We start from the raw sequence: 23,522 nt of genomic DNA on the forward strand, positions 1-23,522 counted from the left end.
CAGCTCCTGCGTTGAGCGTCTGCCCCCTGGTGGTCAGTGTGTGTCATACCTACTGGTCGGACGGGCGAATGGACACTTAGTCTTTTATATATATACTAGTAGCCCGGTGCATGAAATTTGTGCACATTGAAACGGAATTAATTAGATGAAATATTTTAATATTGCTATTTTCCCTTTCTCTATAATAAAAGTGTGAGAGATAAAAGGAAATGAGTACAATGTATATGAAAATAATACATAATTTTATTAATAACTATACAATAACAAAATGATATAACAATAACAAACTCATAATATAAAAACAACATTGATGCAAATAATGACTGATAAAGTGATTAAACTTATTCTAATATCTCCCTGTATACCACATTGAGTAAAAACACTTTCAGAATGCTTGACTAATTTCCCTTGAGATAAAGTATTTACAACTTTAACTTTAATGTAACATGCTCTTTGAACTCAAGAGAAAGCAACAGCCGTAACTGGTTTGGCTCAGTGGATAGAGCGTCGCCCTGTGGACTGAAAGGTCCCAGGTTCGATTCCGGTCAAGGGCATGTACCTTGGTTGCGGTCACATCCCCCGTAGGAGGTGTGCAAGAGGCAGCTGATCGATGTTTCTCTCTCATCGATGTTTCTAACTCTCTATCCCTCTCCCTTCTTCTCTGTAAAAAAATCAATAAAATATTTTTTTAAAATACTTAAAAAAAAAAGAGAGAGAGAGAGAGAGAAAGCAACATATAACTGACCATGTCCAAAAACGGGTTCAGGTAGGAATATTCCTACTCTGTCTAGAGTTTGTCCTTGTGATTTATTAATAGTCATCACAAATGTTGGCATAACGGGAAACTATCTTCGAATTAATTTAAATGGGTGGCCAGTGTCAGATGGGGACAAATCAATTCTTGGAATCAGAACAATCTCTCCCTCTGCAGATCCTGTTAATATTTCAGCTTTGATAATGTTAGGTCGCAATCTTTTGATAATAAATCTGGTACCATTACAAAGACCCCATTTACTATTAAGATTTCTCAATAGCATGATGATTGCACCCACTTTCAATTTTAATTTATGACATGGCATTCCAGAAGGAGTAATACTATTAAGAAATTCAATAGGAAAATTTTCCTTTTCAGCATCATCTGTTGAGTCAATGGAATCATCACTCAAATCGGTGTGAAAATCTCCATCAAGTATATCCAAAATTTCTTCATTTAATTTTTGAACGTGCTCATTTTTTGGACAAAGAATTGCACGTTTAGGTATATTTTTAATATTACCTATAGATATACTATTTCCAAAGGTAGCTTTAATAATAGATCCATTAAAAATCATTTCATGGGGAATTTCAATAATATCCATTCCTAAATGAAAACTGCTATCAAGTTTGCCATCTCCAGGTTTTACTAACCATTCACTATAAGCAGAATCCTCTGATCTCGTATTTGTTTTAAGAGACAACTGTCTGAAACATCCCCAAACACTACAGTACTTTAAACTCGTTTGTACTATGGCCAATCGTATAGCATGGCGACACAAATATCCCCTCTGAAAAGAACTTTCCCACCAAATGCAACATTCAAATTAGAGCCAGCGAGAGCTTTATATGTATGGCACGTGTGCGAGTCAAAGTTTATTTTTAAATTTCCAGTGTGCGTCATATGTACCAGTTGGTCGGACGGATGGACAAATGTCGGTCACTTAGCCTTTTATCTATACAGATTATGAGTCATGATTTTACCTTTTTAAAAATTATCCTTTAATACCTCCAAAGCACAATGAGTAAGAATCTGAAGGTTTATGTGGCTTCTATTTGGTTTCTAGGACAAAGTTCTTTCCTTTACCCACCACTCACTTCTCTCCTTTTATTCTTGAATGTTAATTCCAACATAATTTTTGTAACACCTCTTGAAAAGGATCCCACCAAGTTTTTGATAGTCCACATGATAAAACTTACAGAAAAATATAGCATGATACTTTCATTCTCTCACTAACTTCTTCATATAACTGTAATTCCTCAGCCTCTATAGAATGAAAAAGGAAAATAAAAGTGCCCTCTCTCATTCCAAGGCCTTTCTCAGTCAGGCAACCTCAAAAAGAATGAGCCTACAATTCATGCCATGTAATCTCTATCTGGCATAATTCAAATCAAATCCCATCAGGCAAAGTCTGGGATAATTAAAATGTATAAGAGAACAGTGGTGACCTGGGAGAGAACTTATGAAACCTTGTCTCCTGCTTTTGCTGAATATTCTTTTTGTTATGCTAGACTTCAAGTCCCTATCCGGGACCTGGTCAGGCGGCTGCCGGCGCTAACCCATGCCGCCTGCCCTGGTCCATGATCCGTGATGGCGGACCTGGGCAGGCAGCTGTGAGCGCTAACCCATGCCGCCTGCCCTGGTCTGTGATCTGCGATCTTGGACCTGGGCAGGCGACTGCGGGCACTAACCCACGCCGCCTGCCCTGGTCCATGATCCCTGATAGGGGCTTCGAGTCAGCCCTGGTCAGCCGGCTGCCAGCGCTAACCACCTGCCCCAGTCCACCATCATGGCTTGGATTCCACCGACAGCGGGCCCCCTCCCCCCACCATCTTTGCTGGTTTAATGTGTATATTCAGCTGCCCCCTCCCCCCGCCATCTTTGCTGGTTTAATGTGTATATTTGCTCCTGATTGGTTGGTGGGCGTGGCTGGTGGGTGTAGCGAAGATGCGGTCAATTTGCATATTACTGTTTTATTAGGTAGGAGGTTCCTCAAAACATGTTTGAAAATTGAGCAGGATACTTGACATGTTTTTATTGTGTGAGCAGTATTGTATTTTGAATAAGGAATATATTGAGGACATTTTGTTCTGATATATCAACACATGGCAATACCTGGAGGTTGAGAAAAGGAAGCTACAGAAGTTGTAGTAAGTGCTTATCAAGCTTGATTCTTTCTTGGGTAAGATGTTTTGGAGCTACTTAACCCCACATCCTTCATCATACCATCCCCTGTTGCGTTTGAGATGCAAGTCACGTTTGAGTCCTTCTGGCATGTACCAAGCAAAGGTTTGAATATGCAGTGGTAGTCCTATTTCATGGAGGCCTAGATTTCCTCTAATGAGTGGCTTTTGCTCCAAAACTCTCCACAGCTTTATCAAACTTTCTTAGAACTGCACTGCAGTCTGAGATTCTTACTACACAACCTTCCTTTCTACTCTTCCCTGCGGGGATTAGAACAGCATTGTAGGTTTATCCCTTGCCCAGCTTCTTATAGTTCACTTCCCATTTTCCCTCACAGACATTTACCTCAATAAATCTCTTGTTCTTCTAATCCCATCTGTTTCTTGGAAAACCTAAACTAACATAAATCAGTATATGTAGAGTGCCACGGCAGTCAGTTCATACTGGTTTTTGTTATAATAAGCAAGAGATTATCATGATTTTAATTATGTACTGGTGATGATGGATGGAAATATCCAAATAAGAGTGACATTTAGTAAATGGGTATAATAGGACCATGATTGAACTTAGGGGCTAAAATAAGGTTAGTTTGCCTAATTACTTGCTTATCACTCCCCACTTCACATACTAACCACATTGATTTGTTTATAGTTCACTACAGACACCATAGTAACCCACAGTTCTTTACTCATTGTTACTTCATAAAATATTCTTCCACCACTCCCTTATGCCTTGTGTTTATATGCATAGTAATAGTTGTAAACATATTGAATTATAATCAATCTATTTTTGTATCAGTTTCTTCTTTTCAACTCTAGATTCCTTTAATCATGAGGTGATACTGCAGCTTATTATAGCGGTCAATTAAACATTTTGTACTTTATTCAAAGAGCAATGGAAAACCATTGGATGATTTTAAATGTAGAGGTAATATGCTGTGATTTTTGAGTTTCATAAAGATTATGTTGGCCGCTGTTGGTTGGATGGATTGGAGGAGTGCAAGAATAAATTTGGGGAAATAGTTTGGGTGGCCTATGGAGTCCAGCTGCCTGGTTCTACCATTTATACTAGCTCTGTAATCTTGGGAATGTTACTTGGAAATGCTTCTTAACCTCTCTTTGCCTCAGTTTCCACATCTGTAAAATTGCAATGAAAATAATACTCCTTCAGAGTTGCTGTGAAGGATGAGTTAAAACAGCTTAAAATAGAATCTGGCACATATTGAGCAGCCAGATGTTACCTATTATGTTGTTATTTAACAAATATTTGTGTGCTTACTGCATTCCAGACACTGGACCAGATACCACTATTAAACTGAATTAAACAAATGACAAAAGCAAGTTCAAATTAATATGCAGCCTGGCTGGTGTGGCTCAGTGGTTGAGGTTTTACCTATGAACCAGGAGGTCACAGATTCCCTGTCAGGGCACATGCCCTGGTTTGAGGGCTCTATCCCCAGTGCGGGGTGTGCAGGAGGCAGCCGATCAATGATTCTTTCATCATTGATGTTTCTATCTCTCCCTCTCTCTTCCTCTCTGACATCAATAAAAATATATTTTAAAAAGTTAATATGCAGACAGAACTTTGGGTTATAATGATGTTCCTTAGAATCTGAATATAAAACAAACTCTTTGGCCATTATTATAATGTTACAATTCTGGAGGTGTTTTGTTTTGATTTCTTTTACATTTTTTATAGCACGGACTCCAGAAGGTACTAAATAAGTCACTGGGGAGCATTTTCCAAATAAAAAAATCCTCAATAAAAAATCCTCAATAAATCCTGAATAAAAGACTACCCTCTTGTTATGTTTCCCTATTCTATAACTTAGTAATTGAGAAATTGACTTTTAGGATATGTATTAATCTTAAATATATTTCTGCAATGAATGTTCTTTGGTTAAAATATGTCAACTTGGTAAGTTTAGAGTTTTTGTATACCAGTTTATGAGAACTTTCGTTTTTGTTTTTGTCTTTGTCTTTTTTAACTAAAGGAGACACAATAGTAATTAATGTGTAAATGCAATGAATGTATGGAAGATTCACTGTAATGGGACTTAAATTACTATTTTTTCAAAACAATAGACTAATTTACATATATTGAATTAAAGAATTAATAGGATTTACTAGTATACTTGCTTTGCACAAGAAAATATTAATAGTAGTTCACTTTGGGGAATGGGATTAGGAGATAGTATACTTTTATAATTAAAAATATTTATGCAGCCCTAGCCAGTTTGGCTCAGTGGATAGAGCATCAGCCTGTGGACCAAAGGGTCCTGGGTTTGATTCCGGTCAAGGGCAGGCACCTTGATTGCAGGCTCCTCCCCAGCCCCAGCCCTGGTCAGGGCTCATGCAGGTGGCAACCAATCGATGAGTTTCTCTCACATCGATATTTCTCTCTCTCTTTCTTCCACTCTCTCTAAAAATCAATGGAAAAATATCCTCGGGTGAGGATTTAAAAATATATGTATATATTTATGCAGCCCAGGCCAGGTTGCTTGATTGGAGAATTGTCCCATATACCAAAAGGTTGCGGGTTCAATCCCCAGTCTGGGAAACGCATCAATGTTTCTCTTTTACATCAATTCCTCCCTCCCTCCCTTCTTCTATTTCTAAAAAAAATCAGTAAACATATCCTCAGGTAAGAATTTTAAAAATCTATATGAATTATGCAATAACTAGCAGAGATTTAAAGAAAACAATGATAGAGAATGATAAAGAAAATAGAAACGAATGTGAGACAACTTACAAAACATGCTTGGTTCATATGAATGGATTCTGTGGTCTATGGCAACTGTATAAAAACAGAACTTAACATGAGTTTTGTGTTTGTTCTTGTTAATATTTGTTTACCTGCTTTATTTTTATAGGGATGTGCATGCGGTCTGTCTCTGGGATGATAAAGGCCCAGCAAAAATTCACCAGGCTTTAAAAGAAGATATTCTTGAATTTATTAAGCAAGCACAGGCAGTAAGTTCCGCATCTTTATATTATATTTGTTTTAAGGTTTTACTCAAAGAATATTATAAAAAATACTTTAAATGTAGGACTTTCTGAAGTAATTTTAAATATTACATTGACTTGACGTATTTCTTAAATAAGTTTTTTAATTAAATGATAATCATTTGCTTATTTTCCCCCCTCAGTGACATTTCTTTTAAGAGAGTACATTATTATCCTCAATTAAAAGATGCTATAAACAACAAGTGAAAAACAAAACAAAGTTATAGACACAGACAACAATATGGTGGTTACCAGAGGGGAAGGAGGGTGGAGGGATGTTGAAGAGGGTAAAGGTGGTCAATATATGGTGATAGGAGACTAGACTTTGGGAGGTGAGCGCACAATGCAATATACAGATAATGTATTATTGTACACTTGAAACTTACATAAAGGTTATTAACTAATGTCACCGCAATAAATTTAATTGTTAAAAGGAAAGATTTAAAAATTCAATTTTTTATAGGTCCTTTAGAAGCCCCCACCACCATTTATTTTTAGCCATATGTCAGCCCACATAAATCTATTTTTTCTCACACTAATACCTCTTTTCAAACTGACAGTAGTTTTCTTCAAATTCCATCCATGTTGTTCCAAATGGCATGACAATTTTTTATGGTTGAATAATTCATTCTGTATATGTACCACATATTCTTTCTCCATTCATCTCTCTATGGACATTTAGGTTGTTTCCATATCTTGGCTATCTACACTAATAAAAGAGAAACATGCAAATTGACCGTACTTCTGCTATGCCCACCAGCCACACCCACCAGCCAATCAGGAGTGAATATGCAAATTAACCCAACCAAGATGGTGGCGGATGGCAGCCGCCATGGAGCTGGAGCCAGCAGGAGGCTTGGGTTGCCCCGGCGATGGAGGAAGCCAAGCTTCCTGCCGGCCCTGGCCTCCGCTCAAGGCTACAAAGTTTCAATTATAGAAGATAGATAAATCCCAACAAAAATGGCAGCGGCCACGGAGCTGGAGCGAGCAGGAGGCTTGGGTTGCTCCCGGTGATGGAGGAAGCCAAGCTTCCTGCCCACCCTGGCCGGCCCTGGCCTCTGCTCAGGCTACACAGTTTCAATTATAGATGATAAATAAGTCCCCTGCCCAGGCCTCCGCTCAGGGAGGCGCTAAAAAAAAAAGAAAGAAAAAAAGGAGGGGCTTCCCCGGGGGATGATCAGGCCAGGATGGGATGGCAGTTGTGGGTGATCAGGCTGGTGGGGGGCAGGGCCATTGGGGGTAAGCAGACCAGCAGAGAGGCCAGTTGGGGATGAGCAGGCCGTCAGTGGGGATCAGTTGGAGGTGATCAGAACAGTGGGGGGCGGCAGTTTGGAGTGAGCAGGCCAGCAGGGGGGCAGTTGGGGGCGAGCAGGCCAGTGAGGAGGGAAGGTGGGAGCGAGCAGGCCAGCAGGGGGGGCAGTTGGGGGCAAGCAGGCTGGCGGGGTGGGCATTTGGGGGCGAGCAGGCCGGCAGCGGGGGGCAGTTGGGGGCGAGCAGGCTGGGAGGCAGAGTGGTTAGGGGCAATCAGGCAGGCAGGCAGTCAGGTGAGGGGCTGGAGCCAGCAGTCCTGGATTGCAAAAGGGATATCCGACTGCCAGTTTAGGCCCGATCTCTGTAAACCAGCAGTAGGACATCCATCTGAATCATATGGTAGTTCTATTTTTTATTTTTTGAGGAACCTCGATACTATTTTCCATAGTGGCTGTACTAATTTATATTCATCCAGATTGGAGAGGGTGCAGGCCGGGCTGAGGAACCACCCCCCTCTTCTCCCTCCCCCCCCCCCCGTTCACGAATTTTATGCACCGGGCCACCCCGTTCACGAATTTTATGCACTGGGCCACTAGTTGTAAATAATATTGCAATGAACATGGGGATGCATATAGTCCTCCCTCAGTTTCCACGGTGGGTTGGTTCAAGGATTCCTAGCAGATACCAAAATCCATGGATGCTCAAGTCCCTTAGTCTGCCCTTTGTATCTTTGGGTTCTGCATCTGTTGATTAAACCAATTACAGATGCAGAACCCATGAATACAGAGGGCTGACTGTATATTTTTTCAAATTAGTGTTTTTGTTTTCTTTGGATGGATAGTTAGAGGTAGAATTTCTGAATCATATGGTAGTTCTATTTTTTATTTTTTGAGGAACCTCGATACTATTTTCCATAGTGGCTGTACTAATTTATATTCTCACTAACAGTGCACAAGGGTTCCCTTTTCTCCACATCCAACACTTATTTCTTGTCTTCTTGATAATAGCCATTCTACCAGGTGTGAAGTGGTATCTCATTGTGGTTTGGATTATCATTTCCGTGATGATTAGTGATATTGAACATCTTTTCATGTCCTGTTGGTCATCTGTATGTCTTCTTTGGGAAAAGGTCTATTTGGATTCTCTGTCCATTTTTTAATTGTTTTTTTGTTTTGTTTTGTTTTGTTCTGTGTTGCTATTGAGTTGTATGATTTTTTAAAAAACTATTTTGGATATTGACTCTTATCAGATATGATTTGCAAATATTTTCTCCCATTCAGTAGATTGCCTTTTTATTTTATTGATACTTCCTTCAATGTTTGGAAGCTTTTTAGTTTGATGTACTCTTACATGTTTATTTTTGCTTTTTGTACCAACTGCAAAAAAAACACTACCAACATTGATGTCAAGGAACTTACTACCTGTGTTTTCTTTTAAGAGTTTTATGGTTTCAGATCTTAAATTCAGTCTTTAATCTATTTTGAGTTAATTTTTGTGTATGGTGAAAGATGGTCAAGTTTTATTCTTTTGCCTGTGGCTGTCCAGTTTTCCCAGCACCATTTATTAAAGAGACTGTCCTTTTCCCATTGTAGATTGCTTTGGGGTTTATGCACATTTTAACAATATTCTTCCAGGTCATGAGCACATGACCTGGTCATTTTTGTGCCTTCTTTAGTTTCTTTTATCAATGTTTTGTAGTTTCCAGTGTAGGTCTTTTCACCTTCCTGGTTAAATTTATTCTTAGGTATTTTATTCTTTTTGATGCATTATAAATAGGATTGTTTTCATAATTTCTCTTTCTGATAGTTTCCTATGAAACAAACAGTATAGAAGAAATCCAACGGATTTTTGGGTTGTGATTTTGTATCCTGCAACTTTACTGAATTTGTTTATTCTAACAGTTTTTTTTTGTGGTGGTGTTAGGATTTTCTATATATAACATCATGTCATTTGGAAATAGCAAGTTTTTCCCCTTCCTTTTCAATGTAGTTGCTTTGTATTTCTCTTTCTTGCCTAATTGCTCTGGTTGGGACTTCCAATGTTGTGTTGAATAGGATTGGTGAGAGTGAGCATCCTGTCTTGTTCCTGACCTTGGAGGAAAGGCTTTCAGCTTTCTCTATTGAATATGACATTAGTTGTGGGCTTGCCACGTATACCCTTTATTATGTTGAGGTATTTTCTCACTATACCCACCTGGTTGAGAGTCTTTATCATATAAGGATGTTGAATTGTGTCAAATGTATCTTCAGCATCTACCAAGGTGACCATGTGATTTTTATCCATCTTGTCAACGTGATGTTATCACATGGATTGATTTGCCAATGTTGAACCATTCTTGCATCACTGGAATAAATCCCACTTGATCATGGTGTATAATTATTTTAATGTGCTGTAGAATTTGGTTTGCTAATATTTTCAGGTTTTTGCATCTACATTTATCAGGGATTTTAGCCTGTAATTTGTGTGTGTGTGTGTGCCACTCTTGTCTAGTTTTAGAATCAAGGTAATGCTGGCCTTGTAAAATGAGTTTGGAAGTATTCTCTTCTATTTTCTGTAAGAATTTGAGAAGAATTTGGTACTAATTCTTTTTTAAATACTTGATAAAATTCACAAGTGAAGCCATCTGGTCCTGGACTTTTGTTTTGTTTGTTGACTTTAAAAAATATATTTTTATTGATTTCAGAGAGGACCAGAAAGGGAGAGAGAGATAGAAACATCAGTGATGAAAGAGAATCATTGATCAGCTGCCTCCTGCATCTTCCCCCCCCACCCCCACCCCCTGCAGGAATCAAGCCCGCAACCAGGTCATGTGCCCTGACCAGGAATCGAACTGTGACCTCCTGGTCCATAAGTTGACGCTGAGCCACACCAGCCGGGCTGTTTGTTGACATTTTTTATTATTGATTCAATCTCCTTACTAGTGATTGTTCTGTTCAGATTTTCTATTTTTTTATGATTCACTCTTGGTAGACTGTATGTTCCTAGTAATCTATTCATCAGTTCTAGGTTGTCAGATTTGTTGGCATATAGCATTCATAGTAGTCTTATGACCCTTTGTATTTCTGTGGTATCAGTTGTATGTCTCCACTTTCATTTCTGATTTTGAGTCCTTTCTCTTTTATTGGTAAGTGCACAAGTTTTTGTGAACATTTTTTGTACACAGATATTTATAGCAATACTAGAGGCCCGGTGCACGAAATTCGTGCACAGAGGGGGATTGTCCCTCAGCCCAGCCTGTACCCTCTCCAATCTGGGACCCCTTGAGGGATGTCCGTCGGGCAGTCGGACATCCCTCTCACAATCCAGGACTGCTGACTCCCAACTGCTTGCCTGCCTGCCTTCCTGATTGCCCCTAACTGCTTCTGCCTGCCAGCCTGATCACCCCCTAACCACTCTGCTGCCAGCCTGTTTGCCCCCAACTTCCCTCCTCTGCCGGTCTGGTCACCCCTAACTGCCCTCTCCTGCAGGGTTGATCACCTCCAACTGCCCTCCCTTGCAGGCTTGGTCCCTCTCAACTGCCGTCCCTTGCAGGCCAGGTGCCTCCCAACTGCCCTCTCCTGCTGGCCATCTTGTGGTGGCCATCTTGTGTCCACATGGGGGCAGGATCTTTGACCACATGGGGGCAGCTATATTGTGTGTTGCAGTGATGATCAATCTGCAGATTACTCTTTTATTAGATAGGATAGAGGCCTGGTACAGGGGTGGGGGCCAGCTGGTTTGCCCTGAAGGGCATCCCGGATCAGGTGGGGTTTCCCTTGGGGTGTGGGGCGGCCTGAGCGAGGGGCCTGTGGTGGTTTGCAGGCCGGCCACGCCCCCTGGCAACGAAAGCGGAGGCCCTGGTATCTGGAATTTATTTTCCTTCTACAATTGAAACTTTGTAGCCTGGAGCAGAGCCAAGCCCGGGGCTCCCTCCGAGGCCCACAGCCATTTGTGTTGGGATTATAATTGAAACTTTGTTGCCTTAAGCGGGTGGGCCCGGCCAGGGTGTGTGAAAAGCTTTGCTTCCCCTGTTGCCGCCAGCAACCCTGGCCTGCTCTCTCAAGCTCCATTCTGCCGCCATTTGTTTGAATTTGCTTACCTTCTGTAATTGAAACTTTGTAGCTTGAGTGGAAGCTTAGGCCTGCAACGGCTGGCAGAAAGCTTGGCTTCCTCTGTTACCTAGGAAACCTTGCTCTCTGTGGCTGTAGCCATCTTGGTTTGGGTTAATTTGCATGCTCGCTCTGATTGGATGGTGGGCGTGGCTTGTGGGTGTGTCGGAGGTATGGTCAATTTGCATATTTGTCTATTATTATATAGGATTATTCATGATAGCTAAAAGGTGAAAACAACACAAATGTCTGTCAGTGGACAAAAATGAACAAAATATAGTACTTTGATAAAATGAAATAGTATTTAGCCATAAAAAGGAATATAATATGGACACACACTACAACCGGCAAATATATAGACACAGAAAGTAAATTAGTGGTTGTTTAAGGCTAGGAAGGGGTAGGAGAGGGGAGAGATAAAGGGGAAGATAAGGTGATAATGGATACAGGGGTGTTTTCTTTAATGACATTATTGACATAGAGCATTTTATTAGTTTCATGTATATACCATAATGATTAGATATATGTATTGTGAAATCATAAGTCTATGTGAACATATTTTAGTTTTCTCTTGGTTATATACTTATGTCTTAATTTCTTTTGGGTATAAGATAGTTTATGCTATAAATATTTTAAATTTATAGCATAAAAATGTTCTAGTATTCTTTAAAGCACCTGTTTTTCAAATTGTTACAATTCTCTTTTTTTTTTTTTCCAGCGAGTACTAAGCCATCAAGATGATACAGCTTTGCTAAAAGCATATATTGTAGAATGGCGAAAATTCTTTACACAATGTGATATTTTACCAAAGCCTTTTTGTCAACTAGAGATTACTTTATTGGGTAAACAGGGCGGCAATAAAAAATCAAATGTAGAAGATGGTATTGTTCGAAAGGTAAGTAAGTTTTCCCATCTTTTTTCTAATATTCTTCAGGAAGGATGATTTAAAGACTTAAAATATATATATATTAGAGGTCCGGTGCACGAAATTCATGCATGGGGCAGGGTGTCCCTCAGCCCAGCCTGCACTCTTTCCAATCTGGGACCCCTCAAGGGATGTTCGACTGCCTGTTTAGGGATCGGGCCTAAACAGGTAGTCAGACATCCCTCTCACAATCCAGGACTGCTGGCTCCCAACCACTCGCCTGCCTGCCTGATTTCCCCTAACTGCTTCTGCCTGCCAGCCTGATCACCCCCTAACCACTCCCTTGCCAGCCTGATCGACACCTAACTGCTCCCCTGCTGGCCTGATTGTCCCTAACTGCCCTCCCCTGCTGGCCCGATTGCCCCTAACTGCCCTCTTCTGCTGGCCTGGTCACCCCTAACTGCCCTCCCCTGCTGGCTTGGTCCCCCACAACTGCCCTCCCCTGCAGGCCTGGTTGCCCCTAACTGCCCTCCCCTGCCCACCTGGTCACCCCTAACTGCTCTCCCCTGCTGACCTGGTCGCCCCCAACTGCCCTCCCCTGCAGTCCTGTTTCCCCCCAACTGCCATCCCCTGCAGGCCTGGTTCCTCCCAACTGCCCTCCCCTGCTGGCCTGATCTCCCACATCTGTTCTCCCCTGCTGGCCATCTTGTGGTGGCCATCTTGTGTCAACATGGGGGCGGCCATCTTTGACCTCATGGGGGCAGACATCTTGTGTGTTGGAGTGATGGTCAGTTTGCATATTACCTCTTTATTATATAGGATTTTGTTGTTGTTGATTACAGAGAGGAAGGGCAACAGAGGGAGAGAGCTATTAAACATCAGTGTTGAGAAAGAACCACCGATTGGCTGCCTCCTGCACACCCCACACTGGGGATTGAGCCTGCAATCTGGGCATGCACTCTGACCGGGAATCAGACCATGACCTCCTGGTTCATAAGTTGACACATAACCACTGAGCCTGGGCAGATTTGAAAACTTTTGGAAGTAATTTATATATTAAGTGGGTTTTTCTACTTCACATATAAATTCCTTTCTAGCTCTTGCTGGGTTTTATTGAATAATGTTTTTTCCCATTTTTAGTTTAAATTTTCTTTCATCTTTTTATGTGGTGTTAAGCTGTTGATCTGTTTTTCTTTTTTTTTTTTTTCTTTTTTTAATATATTTTATTGATTTTTCACAGAGAGGAAGGGAGAGGGATAGAGAGCTAGAAACATCGATGAGAGAGAAACATCCATCAGCTGCCTCCTGCACACCTCCCACTGGGGATGTGCCCGCAACCAAGGTACGTGCCCTTGACCGGAATCGAACCCGGGACCCTTCAGTCTGCAGGCCAACGCTCTATCCACTGAGCCAAACCGGTTTTGGCTGTTGATCTGTTTTTCAAATATTATCTTCTTTGCTTTTCCTTTCACTTTCTCCTTTTCCTAGTTTTATCTTTGAGATTTTATTTTCTTATTCTTTCTTTGTACTTTTACCTTCCTCTAAATTACATTACTTTATTAAGTTTCAAAAATCTCTTCTTTTATCAGGTTACCTTCTGGTATCTTTGTATTTACATAATTGTGGCTAAATATTTTGCATTATTTGTAGTTAAAAGCACTGTGCCCAGTAATAACTCATGATTTATTGGAAAAAGCTAAGCTCTGAAATTGGAGTCCCAGATATCCCTTTCAACTCTTCAGTCAGCAATGACCTAATCTCTCTGTCCTCATTTATCGTGTATTTTCCTACTTGTGAGAATCACATTAAACCAGTTTTGAAAAGTTAAAAAGGCCATTTGAACTTTAAACAACTCTCACTACTTGCTGCAATGTTATAGCAACAAAATTCGGCATTCAAACATTCAGTTAGTGGTCTGGGCATTATTGCCCTAACCTTACTAATGCTGACAAGGTTACTATAAATTGAGATATACCTATTGGTAGAAATTTCTTCAGTGGTAGAAATAACTGCAGAATGAGACATTCTGACCACCACCCCAAAAAAGAAAAAAACACTTCTGGATGGTTTTTAATATATAGTTTCATAATCTTATTCACTCTTGTTTTTTGTTTGTTTTTTTGTTACTTCTTTAATTTTTACTGTTCCCTACAGATTGTAGGAATCAGCATCACTTAATGATTACGAGCATAGAGTCTAGAACTACAGTTGTTGGATTCAAGTTCCAGTGTTGCCACTATGAGCTGTGTAAATATGGGAACATTAGCTTTCCTCTCTGTGCCCCAGGTTCCTCATATCTAAGAGGAGATAATAGTACCTGTATCTAAGTTGTGAGGATTAAATGAGTTATATGTGAAAAGAATTTAGAGCAGTGCTAGGTACATAGTGAATGTTATATATTCTTGTTGTTATTGCTGCTACTGCTATTATTATTAATATGCTAGAGGCCCAGTGCACAAAGATTCGTGCAAGAATGGGCCTGCCTTCCCTCTGGCTGCCGGCACCGCCTTCGCTCTGGCGGGAGCCACCTTTCTGCCTTCGCTCTGGCCCGGAGCTGCTTTTCCGCCTTCCCACACTTCCCAGAGGCCTGGAGCAGCTGGGGCAGTGTGGAACACCTGCATTCTGCCCCGCCCCCAGCCTCTCAGTGCCTGTGTATGTAAATTAACCCGCCATCTTTGTTGTGTTAATTTGCATACTCACTCCTGATTGGCTGGTGGGCATCGCGAAGGTACGGTCAATTTGCATCTTTCTCTTTTATTAGTGTAGATTTCCTATATCTGACAAAGTTACTTGTTGGAGTGATAGTACATACTCATTAATATGTATATATTATTTCCATCATTTAAATTGAACATCTATAGGATAGATGGATTTATATATTCCTTTTTTTTAAGATCCACTATCAAACAGATTTTCAGTTGTTTTCGCATTTATTATGTGTTTGTACAAATGTGCACATGAGCATTCCAAACATATAACCAATATTTCTTGTTGTTTGTTTATTAATTTTAAAGAGAGCAGTGGTGGAAGGAAAACATTCCTTTATTGTTCCACTTATTTATGCATTCATCAGTTGATTCTTGTGCCCTGACTGGGGATCAAACCCGCAACCTTGGCTTATTGGGATGATGCTCTAACCAACTGAGCTACCCAGCCAGTACCATACCAGTATTTCTGAAATTCAACATTGAAGCTATAAGGAACTAACATTTTCCATGTATTACCATATTTAATTTTTGCAACCAGTTAAAATTTATACTATTATTTTCATTATTTTACAGATGGAAAAGCAGGTAAACAAGTAAAAGAGCTGGAAGTCAAATCTAATTATGTTTGATTTTTTTTTTTTTTTTTTTGGCTTTGGTTGTGCGTATTTTAATCACTTCTGATAAAGAATAAGGTCAGTCTAAAACTAAATATTGCATACCACACCAAACTTTGCCATAAGCAAAAGTAATGATTTCAAACAGAAAAATAGCACTATTAGTAATAGTCAATATATATAAATTATAACTTTTTTAAATAGTCCACAAATTTTACATATTTTTTCATTTTAATCCACATAACTAAATTTTGATATTTAACAATTATCTTGGATTCTGAAACACATATTCTTTACCATTAATTGCCTTGTATTCTTTACCATATTTAAATATACTGCTTCCCTGAAGGATTCAAGTGAATGTAGGCCTAAGAATTTGATTTCCTTTTTTAGTATTTGTACTTAATTTTTTTTACCCTAGCTCCGTTGTCAAAATGTCCACCCCTCTCTTTCTAAGACTCACACTCATCTCAACCTCAATTCATCTGAACTCCAAATTCCATTCCCCCAAATAAAAGAAAGTGCTCCATTGCTCCCATTGGAAAAAAAAAAATTGTATATATGTGGTACTTTGTATATTAATAATTTAAATGAATTGTGCATTTTGTTCTTTTTTTCTTAGCTCATGCTTGATACATGGAACGAGTCCATCTTTTCAAATATAAAAAACAGACTCCAGGATAGTGCAATGAAGCTGGTACATGCTGAACGATTAGGAGAAGCTTTTGATTCTCAGCTGGTCATTGGAGTAAGAGAATCCTATGGTATGCTCTGAACTTTTCTGATCATAATTTCCTTTTCAGGCAAATTCTAAGACAATCATAGAGTAGTACTAGCAAAAGTATCTTTATTATCACAGGTAACATCTACTTTTAGTGCCAAATGCTTTTCCAAGTACACAAAAGGTATTTATTCTGCTTTAAAGAAACCTACAAAAATTAATATTTGAGTGGTGAATATTTATTTTCTCCATCTCATTTATTGGTTGGTGAATCTTTTTAGCAACTTAAATTAGAGAAGTGTAGATTTGAATCTATAGCTTATAAATTAACTGGTTTAGTACTTACATATTTAAGATGTAAGTTAATTTCATATGAACATTTGTCTCCAATCTTTTCTGTTTCTGACAATGACATTCTCATTTGTTCTTTCAATCAGATATTCCTCTGACTAGAATATTCTTCCTCCTCTTGTTTTATCTTCTTACTTATTCTCATCTTCTATTTCCTCATGCAGCCCTTTCCTAATACCCAGACTAAGTTGGGCCCTCTCATAGTGCTTTATAGTACCTACTAGAGGCCCGGTGCACGAAATTCATGTAAGAGTAGGCCTTCCTTCCTCGGCTGCCTGCACCGGCTTCCCTCTGGCACCCAGGACCCAGGCTTCCCTCCAGCCGCTGGCAGGCAACCAGGACCCGGGCTTCCCTCACAGCTCCGGCTTAGTCCGGAAGGTTGCCCGCTAGGACGTCTGGTCTAATTAGCATATTATGCTTTTATTATTATAGATGCCTCCTTGTCATGCTACTTTCAAGTAATTAACTGTGTTGTCAACATTGTATTTTTGCTGAACATGGAATGCCTGGCACAAAATAGTTGTCATTAAGAATTTTTTATATTAATGAACCTTTAGTTACCATTGGACGTGCCTTCTTCATTGCCCTTATATTTAAGTATCAAATCTAAATTTTCATTAGCCAAGTCCCTAAAATGCATTCCTTTTTCTTTTTTTTTTTTTTGCATTTCCATATATATATTGCATTTCCACCTATATTTTTTTGTGTGTGTGTGATTTTTTTTTCTTTATTGATTAAGGTATTACATATGTGTCCTTATTCCCCCATTGCCCTCCCCACTCCCCCCATTCATGCCCTCATCCCCTCTGGTGTCTGTGTCCATTGGTTAGGCTTATATCCATGATACAAGTCCTTTGGTTGACCCCTCCCCCTTACCTCCACCCTCCCCTACCTTCCTTTTTATTTTACCTGCCACCAGTTTGGACTTCTCTAAACTTTACTTCTGGAATTTTGAAATACTCTTCTTATAGGGATCATATTGTTATCATTTTACCCATATACTGTTCACAAGATTAATTGTAAGTACTATTTTCCTAACCCACTTAGGGTACACCATGCTAAATTCAGGTTACTTAGCCTGAGATCTGTGGCTCTCCACAACCACTTACCCTTACCTTCTATTAACCTTACAATCCACTCAGACAATCTAGTCATTATACTTTGACTCGACCTTGTGCTTTTCTACTTCTAAATATTTTTTTTTTTTTTTTGCTTACTTTAGATAGATCTAGCTATGTAAATCCTAGTTTATTCCTTAAAACTCATTTCAAATCTCATCTCTTTTGTGAATGGTGTTTTGATCCAGTTAGAAGTCAGTGTCTTTCCTATTCAAAAGAAAATATCATATTCTCTATGGTATTTGTTGCTTTACTGCTTTGTGCTGTTAACGTTTAAGTTTTTTATAGAGAAGATTTTGTCCCATTTATTTTTATGTTATCTTGAGCATTGTCAGTCCCTTGTACATAATGACTGCTCAATATTTGTTATTTCATTTATCGTACTCAAAATACTGATACTAATCATAATTAGAGTAAAATTTTATTTTCTCTTTTTCAGTTAATCTTTGTTCTAATCCCGAGGATAAGCTTCAAATTTATAGGGACAATTTTGAGAAGGCGTACTTGGACTCAACAGAGAGATTTTATAGAACACAGGCACCCTCATATTTACAACAAAACGGTGTTCAGAATTATATGAAATATGTAAGTCAGAACTTAGTATAAGTGCTAATTTGAGCTATTCTCTTGATATTCTTAAAATGATTGCTATTTTGCCTCTGGACAGGCAGATGCTAAATTAAAAGAAGAAGAAAAACGAGCACTACGTTATTTAGAAACCAGACGGGAGTGTAACTCTGTTGAAGCAGTAAGTAGTTGTGTAACTATATTCTGTGGGATTATTGAAGTACAGTAGCCCAGGGATGGCAAATATATAATACACACAACATGATTTATCCTTTCTCTGACTCGGACCATTACTAATGGATTATAATACTTTTGCAATGAGCCAAAGCACAGCTTTAATAGACACCTTATTTAGAACACATTGGTTTTCAGAGCTTATGTGCAAGATGAAGTCTATTTGCCATCCTTGCTCTAGACTTTTTCCTATATTAAATGTACTCACTTTTTAATCAGTCTCCTTTATTATGTGTTATGCATATCTAAAGTTCACCCTTTTAGTGACTTCCATGTGGCAAATAAAATATGCTCCCTAAAGATACAGTTGATGCTCATTATTCACAGAGATCATGTTCTATAAAGTGGCTGTGAACACTGAATTAGTGAGTACTGAATCATTACTGCTGGGGGATATTTCCTCTTCTTATGGGAGAATGTTTTCAAACTTCATCTTGTCATGAAATAAAATATTATTTGATAAGTGAACACTAGTCTTTTATATTGTTTCATTTAATTTATATTGTATGCTCCTCGTTTTAAAAAAACTGCTCTGAGGTATTAGCCATGCTACAATATCAGTTCTGGGTGTTTTCTTTAAATGGAGAGTGACCTTAGTGTACTTTAATAAGGAAAATATAGCAATAATATTTCCTCCAGTTCCTTTCAGTCTATGGAGCCTGGGAATTAGGGTTAGATTTACATTCAAAGAAGTAACATTTCAGTTTGCCTACAACCAAACCTTTCAACTGATTTTTTTCCCTTCTAACTTTTCTTTGGCTTCTTTCATCTTGAATGGTAGTCATGTTTATTCTTTGTTCATGAGTTGGGTTGGGTTGGATTGGATCTTTTACCCCCTTTGTTTTTGTTTTGTGTTGCTTTTCATAATGTGCAGTATATTTCCTTTTTCAAAGGTTAAAATAACTTTGCTGTTGGCCAGGAAAGGGGGCTAACTAACTTATGGTTGTTTTATAGAAGTTTTCTATAGAAATTTAAAGCTGGCTAGGGCTTCATTCAGAAGGCAGGGAAGGCCATTGAATGTTTGTTAAATAAGTTTGCCATGCTCAGAGTTATCCCTCGGGAAGATTAATGTAGTGACAGTATGAAAGTTCAATTGGAGTGGGGAAGAGCTGGGAATCGGGTATAAGAAGGAGGTTTTTACAGTAATTCAAGGAAGGTATTAGCAGTACCATGTAGGGTTATACCAGTGGAATGGAAAGGATAGGGTAAAGACTGCCAGTGGTGGAATGTTGTATTATATGGGTGTGGCTAGATATTGGACAGAATTGAGTCCATTTTGTTTCTGAGGTTTTGGCTTGGGACAATTGTGCTGCTACAGAGATCAGGTATAAGAATAAATCTTAGTAGTAAGGGAGAAAGATGAGGTCAGTTAGAGCGATTTTACTATTTTAAGTTTATTTATATGTCCATTTCATCTGGGTGGAGAATGTTACAGTTTTGTATGATAGGATTGTTGTTCTATTCTTCTACTCTAGTTTATATAGCTTAATTAGAGCATATCTATATTAACATGGAAATTCAACTATAACAGTCTGAGAGAGAATCAGAGACAGCAAGAAAAACAGAATGAGAAAGGTAGAGATAAATACACATGACAGCCTGAAAGAACAGTTAAATCCCCCTTTCTACTTTGTTTGTTTGTTTGTTTGTTTTAATCCTCACCAGAGGATATTTTTTTCCCATTGATTTTTAGAGAGAGTGGAAGGGACGGGGGGAGAGAGAGAGAAACATCAGTGAGAGAGAGAAACACATCAATTGGTTGCCTCCTGCACCAACCGGCCCAGGGATTGAACCTGAAACCCAGCTATGTGCCCTTGACCAGAAATCGAACCCGCAAAGCTCCGGTCTTCTGGCCGATGCTATAACCACTAAGCACACTCACCTGGGCTCTCCCTTTGTACTTTTAAAACACACACACACACACACACACACGGAAAAAACTTGAAATAGGAGATGTGAATTTGTTCTTCCACAGTTACCAAATAGTTTGAGCATCTCACCAGCTAAATGATTCTAGAATTTAAAGTCTTTTTGTTATTTTTCAACAAAGACACTAAATGCAATATAGCTTGCTTCCAAAGAAACCTTCTATCATGTCCCCTCTAAAGAGCGATTACTATCTCTTTCTTCATTATCATTCTCCTAACTTTTAACAACATAGATTATAGCAAAATTTGGTGCAGAGGAGACATCAAGCACCAGAACTTTAGAATTAATTATGACATTGGGAATGTAAGACTTAATGCAGATGTATTACTATATTATATACCTTACTGAACTAAAGCCATTGTACTATATAATATTTACTATAATGTTTGTTAATTTACATTTTTTGTTTTCAAAGAGAAATAATGTGTTAGCATGATATTGTACTGGAAGGAACAGAAGACAAAAAATCACGCAAGTCCTAGGTTCTAATCCTATATAATAAGAGAGGAATATGCTAAGACCAACTGTGTAACGGCCAGATCATGGATCTGCACGAGTGTGGGGCAGAGAACTACAAGCGGGCGGCTGAGAGCTACAGGAGGGGGCAGGGCAGCAAGATATGAGGGGTGGGGGAGGGGGAGAGGGGCCGGGGGAGCTACAGGAGAGCGGGGCAGCAGGTGGAGAGCTACAGGAGGGCAGCAGCGACCTACTGGTGCACAGATTCGTGCACAGGGCTACTAGTTTAATATAAGTAAAGTGTAGCCCTAGCCAGTTTGGCTCAGTGGATAGAGCATTGGCTTATGGACTAAAGGGTCCTGGGTTCAATTCCGGTCAAGGGCACATGCCCAGGTTACAAGCTCAATCCCCAGTTGGAGGCATGCAGGAGGCAGCCTTATCAATGAGTCTCTAATCATTGATGTTTCTATCTCTCTCCCTCTCCCTTCCTCTCTGAAATCAATAAAAATATTAAAATACATATATAAAGTGTAAACACTATTATTTGAATAGCTAGTAAGAAACAAGCCACTTTCCATACTAAAAACTACTGGAAACAGACTTACTGTCCTAAATTTTCTCTTAGAGGAATTATCAGTCATCAGAACACATTATGCTATATCTTTATTGATACTAATTTTGTCTATACTTATATATTAGGCTATTCTTATTAATGGAAGACAGTTATATGGTCAGTCATATGAGGCTACACAAAAATGCACACCAGAATTTAAGATTGAAGTAGGTACATTTTTGGTACTTGTATTTTCCGCTAAAAATTAGCAAATTATTATGGTTTATGATTCACCTTCTTTAAATTTAGTTAGCATGGGTCACTCTTCTTAACCTGATTAGTTTTCAATATATGCAGAAAAGAAGTTTCTGGACTGTATTCTGTATAATAGAGCAAGTCTCACCTAGGTAGTACCCAGTTGTGAGGGCAGGCCTAATGAAGGCCAGATGTACATTTCAAGTGCTCATAAAGTGTTTAGCAGCTTACTGATTTTTTCGTGGTTTATAAGAGTTTTATTTCATTCTTTTGGTTTATTCCAAGCATCTAATTGTCATTTGTAAATGATGTTGCTTCTTTTTTTCTAATATTATTACCTTCTATTTCCTTCAATGAATTAAATCTGTCTAATATTAAATGGTTAATTTTAGAAAAATGTTAATAATTTTGGAGATCCTTGTCTTCTAATCTTTGATAGGAGTGCTTCTAAATTTTCGCCATTAAGCATGGTAGTGTTTTTCTTTTGGCATGATGTATGCATTTTTATTATATTGAGTATTCATTTATCCTTTCCTTAAGAATATTATCAGGCTCTTCTACTTTACCTTATAGGAGAGCAACTTAGCACCACTCAGATCCACTTGGACACACAGTTCTAATAAGCTTGATTATCTTTGGATGGGTCTGGAGCAAAAGATCAGCAGTATGTTAGTGAAACTGGGTAACAGGCTTCAGAGCTGTGCTCCTGAAGAGGCATTATTGACAGCAAAAAGAGACCCACAACAGTAAGAAAAGGCCAAGGAAAAATTTTTAAACCAAAATAACTTTTAACTTTTTTCTATGGCTATAATATTTTAGGTGATAGTCCAACATACCTTGGAGTTCCTTGAGAGCATTCAGTTAGTATTTATTATGCACCTGAACTATATCAGGCCTTGAGCTAGTTCGGAATAATAAGATAAACCCGGTTCCTATCTTAGGAGTGACCCTGGAGTAAAATGGGTTGTTTATATAACAGAGTAGTGGAATAGAGAGTTAATGGTGGTGACAAGCATCAACTCACAATGACTGAGTACTCGTGGGGAGACAGAGACACAGTGTATTATAGTGGTCAGGGCATTCATAGGGAACTAGGTGAGGATTTGAATTCCACTGTTGTCATTATATCAGCTGTGTGCCCTTTGGCAAATTATTTAACCTCTGTAATCCTTGTTTTCCCAACTGTACAATGGGACAATACCCACTTATGTTATCAGAGTGTAATAAAATAACTATATAGAAAACATTTAAGCACTGTGTCTGGCATGGTAGTTTTTACTGTTAGGGCTCTGGTTTGGAGAAAGTTGCTTACTGATTCTAAGACAGAAACTAGTTATTGTCTGTAAAAACCATTGATAAAGCTGAATTAGAGCTAGGTCATAGTCATAAATTATTGTCTTTAAAGTGGATAGTTGTTAATATTTAATATTTTAGTATATTAAGGGTGGTATCCAAAAAGTAAAGGTGAATTAGTCTGACTATTCATTGTTCTGTGTAAAGAGTTACTTGTGTAACTAGTTTAGAAATGAAGCAAGCACTACTACTTAAAATGTTCGAGAGGAAGGAAGGAAGGAAAAGGAAGGAAGGAAGGAAGGAAGGAAGGAAGGAAGGAAGGAAGAGGAAGGAAGAGGAAGGAAGGAAGGAAGGAAGGAAGGAAGGAAGGAAGGAAGGAAGGAAGGAAGGAAGGCCGATCTAAACCAAGCTAGAAAGTCCAAGAGAAATTAATTTTGAGAATAACCTACCACACATGGAATAAATTAATTCTTGAATACATTACAGATATCCGTGTATGGTTAAAGACCTAGTTGATAATGAAAAAGTAGAACCTTAAAGTGGAGAAACAGGATAATTTTTAGTTCAAACTTCTAT

At 38.8% G+C, this 23,522-nt stretch overlaps 1 protein-coding gene across 2 annotated transcripts in view; it reads left to right on the plus strand.

The window, feature by feature from the left end:
• Positions 1 to 23,522, plus strand: part of CUL5 (cullin 5) — a 108,617-nt gene that overhangs the window by 51,545 nt on the left and 33,550 nt on the right. Inside the window, exons 3-7 of one of the 2 annotated variants that reach the window (XM_008156075.3) lie at positions 5,811 to 5,910; positions 12,001 to 12,177; positions 16,092 to 16,233; positions 18,099 to 18,244; positions 18,327 to 18,407. In XM_008156075.3, coding sequence (XP_008154297.2) covers positions 5,811 to 5,910; positions 12,001 to 12,177; positions 16,092 to 16,233; positions 18,099 to 18,244; positions 18,327 to 18,407 — 646 coding nt within the window. Of the gene's footprint in view, positions 1 to 5,810; positions 5,911 to 12,000; positions 12,178 to 15,469; positions 15,548 to 16,091; positions 16,234 to 18,098; positions 18,245 to 18,326; positions 18,408 to 23,522 lie in introns of those variants that run through there. The other variant, XM_054725874.1, reaches the window with a different exon arrangement.

Source organism: Eptesicus fuscus, chromosome 13 (genome assembly GCF_027574615.1).
Source record: "Eptesicus fuscus isolate TK198812 chromosome 13, DD_ASM_mEF_20220401, whole genome shotgun sequence".
NCBI lineage: Eukaryota > Metazoa > Chordata > Mammalia > Chiroptera > Vespertilionidae > Eptesicus > Eptesicus fuscus.